This window comes from Heteronotia binoei, chromosome 2, assembly GCF_032191835.1.
Source record: "Heteronotia binoei isolate CCM8104 ecotype False Entrance Well chromosome 2, APGP_CSIRO_Hbin_v1, whole genome shotgun sequence".
Taxonomy (NCBI): domain Eukaryota; kingdom Metazoa; phylum Chordata; class Lepidosauria; order Squamata; family Gekkonidae; genus Heteronotia; species Heteronotia binoei.
In genome coordinates, this window is record NC_083224.1 from 198,565,185 (window position 1) to 198,581,330 (window position 16,146).

At 50.4% G+C, this 16,146-nt stretch overlaps 2 protein-coding genes across 3 annotated transcripts in view; one reads left to right on the top strand and one right to left on the bottom strand.

Moving 5' to 3' along the window:
* Positions 1–1,045, top strand: part of CRLF1 (cytokine receptor like factor 1) — a 66,589-nt gene extending 65,544 nt beyond the window's left edge. For both annotated transcript variants that reach the window (XM_060232826.1, XM_060232827.1), the window contains exon 8: positions 502–1,045. In XM_060232826.1, the coding sequence (XP_060088809.1) occupies positions 502–518 (17 nt within the window). In that variant the 3' untranslated portion in view covers positions 519–1,045. The remainder of the gene's footprint in view (positions 1–501) is intronic.
* A 778-nt stretch (positions 1,046–1,823) lies between these two features.
* On the bottom strand, positions 1,824–15,731 carry REX1BD (required for excision 1-B domain containing). Its single transcript, XM_060233142.1, has 5 exons — positions 15,519–15,731; positions 14,076–14,158; positions 8,577–8,781; positions 4,814–4,902; positions 1,824–2,218 (listed from the first exon to the last, which is right to left on the bottom strand). The coding sequence occupies exons 1-5, from the start codon at positions 15,729–15,731 to the stop codon at positions 2,146–2,148; spliced, it is 663 nt and encodes a 220-aa protein (XP_060089125.1). The 3' UTR covers positions 1,824–2,145.
* Positions 15,732–16,146: the final 415 nt, after the last annotated feature.

Sequence of the window (16,146 nt, forward strand, 5' to 3'; positions counted from 1 at the left end):
GAAGGAAGGAAGGAAGGAAGGAAGGAAGGAAGGAAGGAAGGAAGGAAGGAAGGAAGGAAGGAAAGAGACAAGAAATCCCCCATACATCCTCAGAGATAACGTTCTTTTGCAGGGGTAACCAAGCTTGCTTATAATGTAAGAGCCACACAGAATAAATGTCAAATGTTTGAGAGCTGCAAGACAGGGAGGGAGGGAGGCTAATAGATGAGGGGGAGGGAGGAAGAGGGGGAAAGAAAGCAACTTTAAAAATGCTGGCTGGCTTGGAGAAGCAATTTAACGAGACATTCTTCAAGCCAGCTGATGGGGCAGGGAGAGCTTCCAGAGCCACACAATATGGGTGAAAGAGCCACATGTGGCTCCCGAGCCACAGTTTAGTCCAGACACAGAGCCAGGAAAAGCTGCTCGAACCTGCAGCTCGACGAGGCCATGGCTGAATTTCTTACTTGCCCTCCAACGCTCTGAGGTTCATTGAGGCCCCCAACTGTCCTTCTGTCTCCGCAGGTCCTATCCGGCGATAAATCGTAGCAAAGTTTGAAGGACAGACGTGCCCAGCAAACAAGGACTGTCCAGTGGGTGCAGGGGCCAGTTCTCCTTCCTGATGGGACGGGGAGCCGCAAAGGGCTTGTCTTGTCGCAAGCAGCTGGTGCAGGAAGACGGTTGTTTGTTGCGCCCGCACGCTGACCTTCCCTCCTGGTGCCGCCACGGCCCGGTTCCTCCCCGTCAAGTGGCAAGGAGTGACCCTGTTGTCCTCCCTCCCAATAAATCTTTGTCCGTCAACATTTCGCTCGGGAGAACGTTAACGTCTCTCGACTTTTCCCGTTTTTGCCTCCTTGGTCTCTGCCACTAGAGGGCGCTGTTGCGACAAGGGCTAATCTTCCCTCCACCAGCCCTCCAAAGGGGCTCAGCATTCCGGCCAGAAAGTTCCGGAAGTTTCGAGGCCTGAAGCGTGGGGCGGGAGGGAGGGAAACGGCTTAAGTTATCTCCTGACATTTCATGTGGATTCCTTTTCTTTTTTTACTAAAATAAAGAGGATTAATTTAAAAAATCTTGTGTAGTCATTTGGCGTTCACAGGTTTGCGAGGGCCCATGACCCGCTGGGGTCTCGTGAGGTCTGTGGTCATTTGAGCCTGTCGGACTTGAAAAATCTGGTGCCAGGAGTTAAATCTACAACACATGCCCTCCTCTTCAGAAGAGAAGATGATATTGGATTTATATCCTGCCCTATACTCTGTATCTCAGAGGGGTCACAATTTCCTTTACCTTCCTGCTCCCCACAACAGACACCCTGTGAGGTAGGTGGGGCTGAGAGAGCTCTCCCAGAAGCTGCCCTTTCAAGGACATCTCCTACGAGAGCTATAGCTGACCCAAGGTCACCTCAGCTGGTGCAAGTGGAGGAGTGGGGAATCAAACTGGGTTTTCCCAGATAAGAATCTGCACAGTTAACCACTACCCTGATCTGGCTCAGAGTTTGGCCTAAGAGCTGGGTTCAAATCCAGCAGCTCCTCAGAAACCCATTTCCAGGGTCTGAGCTTCTGAGAGTCAAATCTTGCTTTGTCCGAGACCCGGTATCTAAGGAAGGGAGCTTTGACTCTGGCCAGCTCACGCCCCGAAAATCTTGTTGGTTTCTGAGGTGCTCCTGGATTCGAATCTTACCTTTCCTGCAGTTTGTGACCTTTCCTTGTGGGGATGGTAGACAGAATCTCCCATCTAAATAAGATAAATAAATCGCGACACGCAAACCCCCGGTCGTGCCCCTCCTCTCTCCCAGGGAACGGACTGGGGTCTGGAGAAAATTGATTCCCCCTTGAAAAGAAAGACAGAAATTCATAAGAAGAAACTGATTTATTGGAGGAGGAGCGGCCAAAAAAACTCCCATCACCTGGAAAGATAAAGCCCAATTCCGTATCCCCCTCTCCTCTCCCCAATTTGGATCAAGTGCGGAGAGGGGAGACGGCGAGTCTGTTCCAGAGGCGATTGGCACGGGTGCTTTCTGTAAGAGCAAGGGCCGCTGGGCAATCAGTCCTTTGCGCGAATCGGTTCGATCGACGGTTGGCACAAAGCGGGAGGCGGGGGCACAGAGCCCTCCCTGCACGCAAACATCCCTGCCCCCTTGCTTCGCCGCAGCCGCTCCCTGGGGACGCCCCGTCAACCGCTCTCTTCCGAATCGTACTTGAAGTCCTGGAGAATTTCGCTGATTGCCTCAATGGTTTGAATTAGCCTGCGTGAGCCGGATGGAAACGATAAATAAAGCCGCATATGGAGGCGATTAGTTGTGCCCGAGACTCCTCCTTCGCCTGTCCGCCACCCCTACAGCTCCGACGCTTGTTTATGAAACGTTACTAGAGGCAAGCTGAGCGGGGGGGGGGGGGATATGGGGGGGGGGAGCTGACAAATTAAATAAGCGACGCTGAAAGATCTGGGGAAGGTGAGGCAGCCTTTGAATACCCTGCTAGGGGCCCTGTCTCTGGAAGGAAAGCGGACTTGGGAATTCTGACTCTTAAGCCACAAACTTGCACTCCACAAACTCTATGTGGGGGGGGGCGGTGAGCGAGGGGGGGGGTGTCTCTAGTTTGGCGGCCCGAGGCAGTTGTTTCTCGTTTTCATAAAACACTACCTCCCCCCCACCACCAATTCTCAAGAAGCAACCCTGTTATTCAGAGAGCTTTCCAAAAATGGCCCTCAGTGAAATGCATTGTGGGAAATTCACCGATGCGGCCAAGGAGGATTGTGGGAGGCTGGGTTTTCGCATCCTCTTCCCTCCGTGAAAAGTTCACAGCTGCCTCGTGGGGCCAAAAGGAGGACACCAGATTGTTCTCCCATGTCCCCCCCCCCAGCCCCAAACCTGCCGAAAGGAGAGAACCAAGGACAAGGAGACAGCAGATAATGGGCATAGGGGGACGGTTTAAAAATGGCCCCCGTCTCAAGACATCACCTGTTGAAACATCACTGCTCTAAAAAGCTCACATTCAGTCACCCTTCCTTCCCATATGGAATCTTCTAGAGGGAATCTTCCCCCCATTTTGCATTTTTTTTTTTTTTGCTTTACTGCACTGTCTGTGGGCATCTTGCAGCTGTGAGTTTCACATGGTGTTCAGGTACTGTGTGAAAAAGCACCTGTCATTTCGGACCCTGCAGTGTCTGCCCCCCCCCCACCTCTTTATGTGTCTCTGTTTTGAGTGAAGAGGTGGAATTCTGTTAGGAACTTCTTTGCATATTAGCCCCCCCCCCCCGATGGAGCCAATCCTCCAAGAGCTTGCAAAAAAGAGCCTTGGAAGCTCTTGGAGGACTGGCTACAGCAGGAGGGCGTGGCCTAATATGCAAAGGAGCTCCTGCTAGAATTCCACCCCTGCGACTGAATATCCCAGCCCTTCCCACACACGCAGCCTATTCACCCCAGTGGGGGGGGGGGCTGTGGCTCAGTGGAAGAGCCTCCAGTTGGCACGCAGAAGGTCCCAGGTTTGATCCCCAGCACCTCCAGTTGAAAGAACCAGGTAGAAGGTGATGGGAAAGGCCTCCGACTGAGACCCTGGAGAGCCACTATCAGTCTGATAAGACTGGCCTTGATGGACCAAGGGTCTGATTTCGTTTAGGGCAGGGCTTTGTCTGTAGCGGGGGCTCTTTTGCATATTAGGCCACACACCCCTGATGTAGCCAATCCTCCAAGAGCTACTGATGCAGCCCCTCACCCTGATGCGGCCAAAGGTCTGATTCAGTATAAGCAGGGCTTTTTTCCGTAGCAGGAACTCCTTTGCATATTTGGCCACACCCCCTTGATGTAGCCAATCCTCCAGGAGCTTACAGTAGGCCCTGTGAGAAGAGCCCTGCAAACTCTCAGAGGATTGGCTTCATCAGAGAGGTGTGATCTAATATGCAAAGGAGCTCCTGCTAGAATTCCACCCCTGCTCCTAGGGCTTTTTTTTTTGCAGCAGGAACTCCTTTGCATATTAGGCCACACCCCCTTGATGTAGCCAATCCTCCTGGAGCTTACAGTAGGCCCTGTGAGAAGAGCCCTGCAAACTCTCAGAGGATTGGCTTAATCAGAGAGGTGTGATCTAATATGCAAAGGAGCTCCTGCTAGAATTTCACCCCTGCTCCTAGGGCTTTTTTTTGCAGCAGGAACTCCTTTGCATATTAGGCCACACCCCCTTGATGTAGCCAATCCTCCTGGAGCTCACCGTAGGCCCTGTAAGAAAAGCCCTGTAAGCTCTTAGAGGCTTGGCTACATCAGGGGTGTGTGGTCTAATATGCAAAGGAGTTCCTGCTACAACAAAAGCCCTAGGAGCAGAGGTGGAATTCTAGCAGCAGCTCCTTTGCATATTAGGCCACACACCCTTGATGTAGCCAATCCTGGAGCTTCCAGTAGGCCCTGTACGAAGAGCCCTGCAAACTCTCAGAGGATTGGCTATATCAAGGGGGGGTGGCCTAATATGCAAAGGAGCTCCTGCTAGAATTCCACTCCTGCTCCTAGGGCTTTTTTTGCAGCAGGAATGCCTTTGCATATTAGGCCACACCCCCTTGATGTAGCCAATCCTCCTGGAGCTTACTGTAGGCCCTGTATGAAGAGCCCTGTAAGCTCCAAGAGGATTGGCTACAGCAGGGGTGTGTGGCCTAATAGGCAAAGTAGTCCCTGCTACAAAAACAGCCCTGAGCACAAGGCAGCTTCACCTGGGTTCCCATGTGCTCACACCCCCCCAAACTGGAGCTTGATATCCTTGCCAAAGCGTGAGCCAACCCCATGCAAGGAGACAAAACTTGGGGTGGGAGGGGGGAGGCGTCTTCCTGGGAATCCACAGGGCGAGTGGCTTTTGCTTACTTCTGCTTTAGCTCCCGCACTTCTTGTTTGTGCGCGTCCACGCCGGGATGGTCTTGCACGTTTTGCTTGGCAAGCTGCAGCTCGGCCGTCTGAAAGGAAAAGGGGGGGCATGAGGAGGGAACAGAGGGAACCCCCCCATCCAACAGAGCAACTGCGTGTGCCAACAACTCCGGGCAATTCAGCTCCACGGCAGTGGGGGGAGAACAACAGGGGCCACAAAGGAGTCTTGTGCTTGCAGAAAGCAAGAGAAGAAGAACTAAAGGGGTCCCCCAACAATTCTGAGCCTGCAGCCACCTTTGGAATTCTGACCTGGGGCAGTGGGCGGAGCCACCAAGCCATAGCTTAACAGGGACACAGTGGAGGCGGCAGCCCTGGGGATACGTCGGTCCCACACTGCTCAAGGTCTTAAAAGTAGCTGATGAACTACTCAAAATCTAAGATCCTAGTTTTCCCTTAATATCTCTGGTTTGCATGATGAGAACCATTCGTGCAAACCAGGGATATTAAGCCAAGCATATGTGAGCAGTTGCCTTAAGCACGGGTTCCTTGTCAAAGCACTCGCGGCCAGTGGAAGTGGCAAATGAGACGCGCTAAATCTAGGGATCCTGTAGCTCAGAGGTGGCCAAACCGGCTTGATGTAAGAGCTGCATAGAATAAATGTCAGATGTTTAAGAGCTGGAAGGAAGGAAGGAAGGAAGGAAGGAAGGAAGGAAGGAAGGAAGGAAGGAAGGAAGGAAGGAAGGAAGGAAGGGAGGAAGGGAGGGAGGGAGGGAGGGAGGCAAGGAAGGAAGGAAGGAAGGAAGGAAGGAAGGAAGGAAGGAAGGAAGGAAGGAAGGAAGGAAGGAAAGAGGGGAGGGAGGGAGGGAGGGAAGGAAGGAAGGAAGGAAGGAAGGAAGGAAGGAAGCAAGGAAGGAAGGAAGGAAGGGAGGGAGGGAGGGAGGGAGGGAGGGAAGGAAAGAGGGAAGGGAGGAAGGAAGGGAGGGAAGGAAGGAAGGAAGAAAGGGAAGGAAGGAAGAAAGGGAAGGAAGGAAGAAAGGGAGCGGAGGGAGGGAGGAAGGAAGGAAGGAAAGAAGGAAGTAGGGAGGGAGGAGGGAGGAAGGAAGGAGGGAGGGAGGGAGGGAGGAAAGGAAGGAAGGAAGGAAGGAAGGAAGGAAGGGAAGGAAGGGAAGGAAGGGAGGGAATGAGGGAAGGGAGGGAGGGAATGAGGGAAGGAAGGAGGGAGAGAGGGAGGAAGGAAAATAGATGAGGGGAGGGAGGAAGAGGTGGAAAGAAAACAACTTTAACTTTAAATGCTGGCTAGCTTAGATGGAGGGAGGGAGGGAAATAAAGCAGCTTAAACTTTAAATGCATTTTCCTAGCCACCAACTGGGTTGGAGAAGTGATTTAAAGAGACAAATGCCTTCTGCAAGCTGGCCAATGGTGTGAGGGGGCTTTGAGTGCCACATGAAATGTGTCAAAGAGCCACAGTTTGGCCACCTCTGGTGTAGCTGCACCGGTTGAATAGAGGACTGCTGCCTCAGCATTTCTTCAAGTTTTCTCTGATACTGCCTGCGTCTGCCAGCAAGAGTGATTTAAAGACAGCAAGAGTCGGTACCAAGTAATTTCGGCATCCAGGATTGGATTATATTTGAAAGACGGTCTCATTCAGTGGATTCTGAACTCTTACTGAGCAATTAAATTTTGTAAAGTGTTATTGCTTAGGATTACAATGAGCAAATAATAAGAAAAATGTGTAGACTATGTTTATTTACAGCGAGTAAGTTTCACAGTGTTACTTGTCTGTTCACTAATCTATGCACTGTGGTTTCCTGTTTGGCCCACCTGGAGATTCGCAATCCTTGCTCTGTATTCTTGGTGCTGGGTGGGGGGAGGGGGGGCTTCTGGAGCTCTGGACCTGCTGGTGGACCTCCTGATGGCACCTGGGTTTAGGCCTCTATGTGACATAGCATTGCACTAGATGGGCCTTTGGCCTGATTCAACATGGATTCTTCTATGTGCTTATGTCTGAGGCAGCGATTCTCTGTACTCTTGGTATTTGTGGGGAACAACAATGGGGAGGGGTTTGGAGTTCTGGCACCACTGGTGGAACTCCTGATGGTGCCTGGTTTTTTTTGACCACTGTGTGACACAGTGTGTTGGACTGGATGGGCCACTGGCCTGATCCAAGATGGCTTCTCTTATGTTCTTCTGTGACATAGAGTGTTGGACTGGAGGGGCCACTGGCCTGATCCAACATGCTTCTGTTATGTTCTTATGTCTGAGGCAGTGATGCTCTGTATTCTTGGTGCTTGGAGGGGGCACAGTGGGAGGGCTTCTAGTGTCCTGGCCCCACTGATGGACCTCCTGATGCCACCTGGGTTTTTGGCCACTGTGTGACACAGAGTGTTGAGCTGGATGGGCCATTGGCCTGATCCAACATGGCTTCTCTTATGTTCTTTGGTGTCTGTTGTGGGGAAGGAAAGAAGATTGTAAACTGCTCTGAGACTCCTTTGGGTACTGAAGGATGGGGTATAAATCCAATCTCTTTTCTTCTTCTTTTCCCGGGAAGGGCATATTAAAAACTGGGCAATAATTGGCTTCATAATTTTTCTGTAGGGATGTGGGGTTTTTTTGTAAAGTAGTGGACAGACAACCCCCTCTCTGAGTGGCCAAAGGAAGAAGCCATGAGTTGGTGCCTGTTTATGATGGACAGCAGGGGCTAATTAATATGGAGGGCCGCTCTCCTTGTTCTTCTACTGGGGCGGTTAATTTGAGGTCTTCCTGCAAATATGAAGGAATGCTGGCATTGTGAGGGACCCAGTTTTACAGCTTCTGTGACTGGCATCTTATTTCTTTTTTAAAAAATGAAGCTTTTACAGAGCTGCTAAAGGAATACTTTCTCCCCGGGGACTGGGAAAGTTGGTAGCATATTTACCTCACAGCCGAACTCTTAAAGTCTTCCCCCTCCCCCACATTTCTGAACCCGAAGGCTACATTGAGCATGAAACTGTGTAACCCTCTTTTAAAGCTACCATCAGCGCCACAACGCCATGTGGCAGTGAGTTCCGCAAGCTAATTCTGAGGCAAGGCCTTTCCTTGTAGAGAATTTACAGCAGTGATGTGTTGAGATTAAGGAGGGTTTCTCCAGAATTCACAGCATCTCTCCTAAAAATGATATTGGGGATGTTGCGTCTAACACAGCTGAGTCGGTTTTATTAAACTTTTGGGGTAAAACAAAAATGAATAAATTGAGTAAGAATCTTGTTGAGATTTTGTTGCGGGGGGGCTAAAACAGTGTTAGCACAACGCTGGAAGTAGAAAACAGTGCCTACGGTTCAGTGTTGGTTTATTAAGATGTAGGATTTGTTACTGTCTGATAAATTGGCAACGCAATTGCTGATAGCTGAAAATCCTGTATATAAAGCAGATTTTGAGGAAAAATGGTCTCCGTTTTTTAAATTACGTTGTTTCTCATAAAACTTTGGTTGGTAGACTGCCAAAAAATATGTAGATTTTTTTCTCTTATCGATCTAATAAGTCTATAGCACTTCGTTTTGACTGTTGTTTAAGATACTACTGTGTGTATCTATTGATTTCTTTATTATTATTGTCTTGCTTATTTATTTATTACTATTATTATTGAATGTAAAAAAATAAAAAACAAAAAAAGCATTTCCCCCGCAAGAGAAGTCAAGAGGACGAAACAGGAAATGGTCTGCATTTGTGACAAGAGGAAAAAGATTACATAGCAACCCCCCCTTTTATTCTCCCTTCCCCTCCTCACCAGCTTGAGTTTTTCTTTCTCCTTATCCTGGAGACGGCTCAGGTGTTGGGCAAGGTCTGCCCGCCCATGGGGACCCTCCAGCTGTCCTTTGATCTGCAGGATTTCCTGAGAGATCCCGTTGAAGGCCTGCGTAATCTCGTGCACCAGCTGACGGTAGCGAACGAAGTCGTACGAGGGGCCGCTTTTCAGGTATGCCTGGTGGCCTCTGCGGACGGAAAAGAAAAAGAAGATATTGGATTTATATCCCACCCTATACTCTGAGTCTCAGAGCAGTCACAATCTCCTTTCCCTTCCTCTCCACACACACAAGTGACACCCTGTGAGGCAGGTGGGGCTGAGAGAGCTCTCCCAGAAGCTGCCCTTTCAAGGACAGAGGCTCAGAGCAGCCTACAATCTCCTTTCCCTTCCTCCCCCACAACCGACACCCTGTGAGGTGGGTGGGGCTGAGAGAGCTCTATCAGCAGCTGTCCTATCAAGGACAGAGGCTCAGAGCAACCTACAATCTCCTTTCCCTTCCTCCCCCACAATAGACACGCTGTGAGGCAGGTGGGGCTGAGAGAGCTCTCCCAGAAGCTGCCCTTTCAAGGACAGAGGCTCAGAGTGGCCTACAATCTCCTTTCCCTTCCTCCCCCACAATAGACACCCTGTGAGGTGGGTGGGGCTGAGAGAGCTCTCCCAGAAGCTGCCCTTTCAAGGACAGAGGCTCAGAGTGGCCTACAATCTCCTTTCCCTTCCTCCCCCACAATAGACACCCTGTGAGGTGGGTGGGGCTGAGAGAGCTCTATCAGGAGCTGTCCTATCAAGGACAGAGTCTCAGAGCAGCTTACAATCTCCTTTCCCTTCCTCCCCCACAACAGACACCCTGTGAGGCGGGTGGGGCTGAGAGAGCTCTCCCAGAAGCTGCCCTTTCAAGGACAGAGTCTCAGAGCGGCCTACAATCTCCTTTCCCTTCCTCCACCACAACAGACACCCTGTGAGGTGGGTGGGGCTGAGAGAGCTCTCCCAGAAGCTGCCCTTTCAAGGACAACTCCTAGGAGAGCTATGGCTGACCCAAGGCCATTCCAGCAAGTGCAAGCGGAGGAGTGAAGAATCAAACCCGGTTCTCCCAGATAAGAGTCCCTGCACTAACAGCAGTCATTTCCCTCCCCTCCCCATTTTCCAAACCAGGGGATCCCCTGCCCCCACCTGGGGATTGGCAACCCCTACCCGAAAGTCCCATGAAACCTGCCAACCTGCCCGTTAGGCAGGTAGAGGGAAGAAGTCTCCCCGCTCCGTGACCTTGGACACGACCTTTCCGGGCTGCTCTTTCGAAAGGCATTATTGCATTAGCGACGCTTCCCCTCCTGGAGACAAGGCTGCCGGGGGCAGGGGCCGTCACCTGCATCCCTTGCGGCGGAAAAAAAAGGCCGCTCGCTTCGAATCGTGGAGGGTTGCCGGGGTTGGGCCCTGGGTCTACGAGCCCCAGAAGTAAATTATCCACACACCCGCCCGCCCCCTGCCTGCGCTTGCTTTGCAAATAGAAGACAGGTGTCTGGGGTTGAGCGTTCCCTTTTTCTGCTCATCTGGAGTTCATCAAGCGCCCGGAGAGAAGGCCCCGGGTGGGGAGGAGAAAGCAGAAGCCTCTGGTCGGGCCTCTTTCCCAGAAGGACGGGGCAGCCCAGAAACGAAAAGGGCGCTGGAACGTACAAAGGGGGAAGCCGTGAAAGGGAAGCCACCCCAGGGCGTCTTAAGGGCACACTGCAGAGTCTTCAGCCAGGAACTTCCTGGTAAGGTCTTTCCATTGACTTCTCTTGCAGCAGGAGCTCCTTTGCATATTAGGCCACACCCCCTGATGTAGCCAATCCTCCTGCAGCTTACAGTAGCCCCTGCACTGAGAGCCCTGTAAGCTCTTAGAGGATTGGCTTCCTCAGGGGGGTGTGGCCTAATAAGCAAAGGAGTTCCTGCTGCCAAAAAAGTCCCGGATCTTTCTATTACGGCAAAAGCAAGCGCAACTGAACGGAATCTAAAATCTATCTAGAAAACGGATGTACCTAACCCTTTTGAGCCTCTGGGCACCTGTAGAGTTGCCAAGTCCGATCAAAGAAATATCTGGGGACTTTGGGGGCGGAGCCAGGAGCAAGGGTGTGACAAGCAGAATTGAACTCCAAAGGGAGTTCTGGCCATCACATTGAAAAGGACCGCACACCTTTTAAATGCCTTCCCTCCATTGGAAATGATGATGGATAGGGGCACCTTCTTTTGAGATTCACAGAATTGGACCCCCTGGTCCAATCCTTTTGAAACTGGAAGGGTATTTTGGGGAGAGGAAGCAGATGCTATGCTGAAAATTTGGTGCCTCTATCTAAAAAAAACAGCCTCCTCAGAGCTCCTGATACCTGCGGATTAGTTCTCCATGATACCCTGTGGGAATCGAACTTCATAGGGACTAATGGAGAACCCAGCAGACATTTCCCTTCCCTCCCCCTGCTTTCTGACGACCCTGAAGCGGGGAGGAGGGCCTCCAAACTGGGGGATCCCCTGCCCCCACCTGGGGATTGGCAACCCTAGGCACCTGTGGAATTCGGGTACAGTCACAAAATGGCTGCCGTGGTTTACCTTTCTACAGTGGTGACAGCTGTTGGCAAAGCAACCTTTTAAAAACTTTGCACAGCCAATCAGAAGCCTTGAAGGGCAACAAAGCCCCACCTGGCCCCGCCCACTTCCTAAAAACACTCTGTGGGTGCCGGGAAAGTTATCCACAGGCGCTGAGTTAGGGACCATTGATCTCTAGAATAATTTTTTATCCTGTTCTTGTAACACCCTTGGGGGGTAATTTGGGTGGAGTACGTCCCCCCCAAAACACCCTGCGCCCCTTGAGACAGACTCTCCAAATCCTCCCTCTGATTTCTCACCCTAACTCGTTTCTGTCAAAACGTACGCCGTTTCTTTTCAGCATTCCTCATACATCACAAAAGACAGTACATTTGATGTATGCCACGCAAACAAATGACGCAACGCGTGCCTAAATGTGGCCTAAATTGCCAACAGTTCTACAAATCTGGGCGCCAAAAGCAGAGAACAGAAACCACGGCTCAAAATGCACATGAGGAAAGAGAGAGATCATTTGTTTATCCCACGCCTGGGCAGATTAACATTCCCGTTTCTCGTTGAAGATAAGAAATGTGCATATTGAACCTGTGATGAGAATTTTGATGGGGTCGTCTTCTCCCATTCCAAATGAAGAAAGGTAGTTGAGGACAAAAGGAGATTGAGGAAGAATCGCACTGCTACAGCACCAACCCTAAATCAGACTTTTCCCTGCAGCCACTGTGGCCGGACCTGCCTGTCCCGCATTGGTCTTGTCAGCCACCAGCGAGCCTGCAGCAGACGTGGACTATTGCACCCTTCTTAAATCTTCGTTCGCGAAGCCAAGCCGAGAGAGAGAGTGTTGGATATGACGTCGAAGCCTTCCCAGATGGAGAAAAGTTAGTTCCAACTTAGGCCTTGATGAGCTAACTCAATACCGGATGTATTAAGATTAGCCCTCAGCTAATGCCAAATGTAGATAGTTAAGTTCTGAGTTACCCCTCAGATGGATTAAGACAGCCCTGGATGTCTTAAGCTTAGTTCTGAGTGAGTTCCAGATGTGTCAAGACAGTTCCAGATATAGCAGAGCCAGTTCTGGGTTACTTCCAGATGTATTAAGACAGTCCTGGATATATTATGGTTACTTCTGACCAGGGGTGGCTATACAGCGGCTCAGGAATCGCAAGTGGCTCTTTCGCATACATTGTGTGGCTCTCGAAGCCTCTACCTCATAGGCCAGCTTGGAGAAGGCATTTCTCTCTTTAAATCACTTCTCCAAGCCATGCTAGCTGGCAACTCGGAGAATGCATGTTAAGTTAAAGTTGCTTTCTTTCCACCTCTTGCTTCTCCCTCCCATCTTCCTTCCTTCCTTCCTTCCTTCCTTCCTTCCTTCCTTCCACAAACATCTGATATTCATGCCTTGCAGCTCTCAAACACCTGATGTTTATTAGATGTGGCTCTTACATTAAGCAAGTTGGGCCACCCCTGGTTCTGAGTATCACGTGAATTGACAGTTCCAGATACGTTAAATTTTGTTTGACCCAAGGTATGTTAAGATTAATTCAAAGCTAGTCACAGATGTGTTAAAGCTAATTCCAAGTTAGTCCCAGATGTGTTAAAGCTAACTCCAAGTTAGTCCCAGATGTGTTAAAGCTAATGCCAAGCTAGTCCCAGATGTGTTAAAGCTAATTCCAAGTTAGTCCCAGATGTGTTAAAGCTAATTCCAAGTTAGTCCCAGATGTGTTAAAGCTAACTCCAAGCTAGTCCCAGATGTGTTAAAGCTAATTTCAAGTTAGTCCCAGATGTGTTAAAGCTAATTGCAAGTTAGTCCCAGATGTGTTAAAGCTAACTCCAAGTTAGTCCCAGATGTGTTAAAGCCAATTCCAAGTTAGTCCAGATGTGTTAAAGCCAACTCCAAGTTAGTCCCAGATGTGTTAAAGCCAATTCCAAGTTAGTCCCAGATGTGTTAAAGCCAATTCCAAGTTAGTCCCAGATGTGTTAAAGCTAATTTCAAGTTAGTCCCAGATGTGTTAAAGCTAACTCCAAGTTAGTTCCAGATGTGTTAAAGCTAATTCCCAGATGTGTTAAAGCCAATGCCAAGCTAGTCCCAGATGTGTTAAAGCTAATTCCAAGTTAGGCCCAGATGTGTTAAAGCTAATTCCAAGTTAGTCCCAGATGTGTTAAAGCTAATTCCAAGTTAGTCCCAGATATATTCAGACAGTTCTAAATGTATGAAGGTCAACTCAAGTCTATTGACTTGAGTTGTGGGTTAGTTCCAGATGCGTTAATGTTAGTCACAAATGCATTAAAACAGGCCCGGATGCATTAGGGTTAGTTCCGAGTTAGTAACATATGAATTAAAGGCAGTTCCAGATGTGCTGTTTAATTTTCAGTTGCTCTCAGATGTGCTATGACTAATTCCAGAGGACACAGCTTGAGTCCAGTGGCACCTTTAAGACCAATGAAATTTAATTCAAGGTGCAAGTTTTCATGTGCAGACACACTTCTTCAGATATGTATCTGATATGGATATGCATCTGAAAAAGTGTACGCGTGCATGCAAGCTTATGTAGTGAGTAAAACCAGGGCCTTTTTTGTAGCAGGAACTCCTTTGCCTCTTAGGCCACGCCCCCTTGATGTAGCCAATCCTCCAAGAATTTACAGGGCTCTTCGTACAGGGCCTACTGTAAGCTCCAGGAGGACTGGCTACCTCAGGGGGGGCATGGCCTAATATGCAAAGGCATTCCTGCTCCAAAAAAAGGCCTGAATAAAATTATGTTGGCCTTAAAGTTAGTCCCGGATATATTACGATCATCCTGGAGGAATTAAGGTCAGCTGTAAGTAAGTCCCAGATCAGTTTTGCAAAACCTGGATCCTGGAAGACAGAGCAGAGGGGAGCTGCAGGAAAGCGACAATCCCACGACGGATACTCACTCCTCAAAGAGGCGATAGGCTTCCACGCGCTCACTCTGGAGACTATAGAAGCGGTGGACTAAGGCCTGCACGTCAGCATCCGCCTGCAGAAGGAAACGAGACACTAATACAGAATGCAGGGAGCGTTTCTGTTTGCCACTGCCAGTAGGACTCAGGATAGGGTTCCAATCCCCAGGTGGGGGCAGGGGATCCCCTGGTTTGGAGGCCCTCCCTCCCACTTCAGGGTCATTAGAAAGCGGGGGGGGGGGGGGCGCTCCATTATTCCCTATGGAGACCGATTCCCATAGGGTATAATGGAGAATTGATCCGTGGGTATCTGAGGCTCTGGGGGGGGGGGCTTTTTTTTGAGGTAGAGGCACCAAATTTTCCGCATAGCATCTGGTGCCTCTCTTTAAAACACCCTCCAAGTTTCAAAAGGATTGGACCAGGGAGTCCAATTCTATGAGCCCCCAAAGAAGGTGCCCCTATCCTTCATTATTTCCGATGGAGGGAAGGCATTTAAAAGGCGTGCTGTCCCTTTGGAGTTCAATTATGCTTGTCACACCTTTGCTGCTGGCTCCACCCCAATGTCTCCTGGCTCCACCCGCAGAGTCTCCTGGCTCCACCCCCAAAATCCCCAGATATTTCTTGAATTGGGCTTGGCAGCCATAACTCATGATGCAAAACTGCTGGATGATTTTGCCGTCCTTGACAACTGGGGACAACTTACAATCGCCTGAATTAAGGGACAGGTAGTCCCTTGCGCAAGCACTGAGACATTACTGACCCATGGCATGGGGTGACGTCACGTCACGATGTTGCAGTCGGCAGTTTTAGTTTATTCGTGGGCTTGAGGCAGTATTTAGAATGAATAAAATCATAGGAAGTTGAACAGTAAAGCCATAAGAGCCGGGCTTTTTTTGAGCAGGAACGCACAGGAACACAGCTCCGGCTGGCTTGGCATCTGGAGGTGCGGCCTAATATGCAAATGAATTCCTGCCGGTGACGTCAGGGTGTGTGGCTTAATAGGCAAGTGAGTTCATCCGGGGCTTTTTCTACCCCAAAAGCCCTGCATAAAAGACTTTGGTCTGATCCAGCAAGGCGTTTTTTTGGGGGGGGGAAATTCACCCTTCTCTGTGACCAAAACCTGGCTATTCTTTGGTCCGTCCCAAGGGCCTTTCTGAAAGAACAGCTCGAAGTTCTGGAAACGATCCGTATGCAATCGCTCAGCGATCGGAAGGGATGTATTTTTTCCCCAACGCCTCATTTCAATATATATATAAGTATACATGCATGGAACATTGAAAGCGGGTTCAAAGGCCCCCCCAGTTGGCAAACCCACAACCCCCTTCTCCCCCTCCCACCTCCCCCCGCAACCCCCCAGCTCTGTTTGGAAGAGACGGCGTCCGCTTTGGCTTCCCCTGTGGTGGGTTCTTCTTTGCCAAGACCCGATTTCTCTCACACTCCATAAGAAATTTCCACTGGGCCTTTGAAGCCTCGCTCTGCCTGGAATCGTAACCTTTTGGCAACGTCGTGGGAGCGGAATGCCGGCTGCAGGCCCCACTCTAGCCAGCTCCGCACGGCTCGAACCGGGGTGGGGACAGTTGGCGAAAGGCAGGAGGCACGAACGCAACAGCTGCGTCTTCTAACTCGGCGGCTCAAGTCCCCGGACGCCATTGCCTCTTGGCAACACTGCCCCCCCCCCCCTCGGAAGGGCTGCTGCGAACCTCGTGGCGCCGAAGGGCTCAGTCTCACAGCCCCCTAACTCCTAGGGGTGCCAGCCTCCAGGTGGGGCCTGGGGATCTCCTGGAACGACAGCTCATCTCCAGACGACAGAGATCAGCTCCCCTGGACAAAAGGGATGCTCGAGAGGGTGGACATGATGGATCTTCAACCTCCTCAGGCTTCGTCCCCCAAATCTCCAGGAGTTTCCCAACCTGGAGCCGGCAAACTAACCTGCATCTCCCACCTAGGGTTGCCAATCCCCAGCCGGGGGCAGGGGATTCCACGGTTTGGAGGCCCCCCTCCCACTTCATGGTCATGAGAAAGGGAGCGGGGGAAGGAGATGTCTCCATTATTCCCTATAGATATC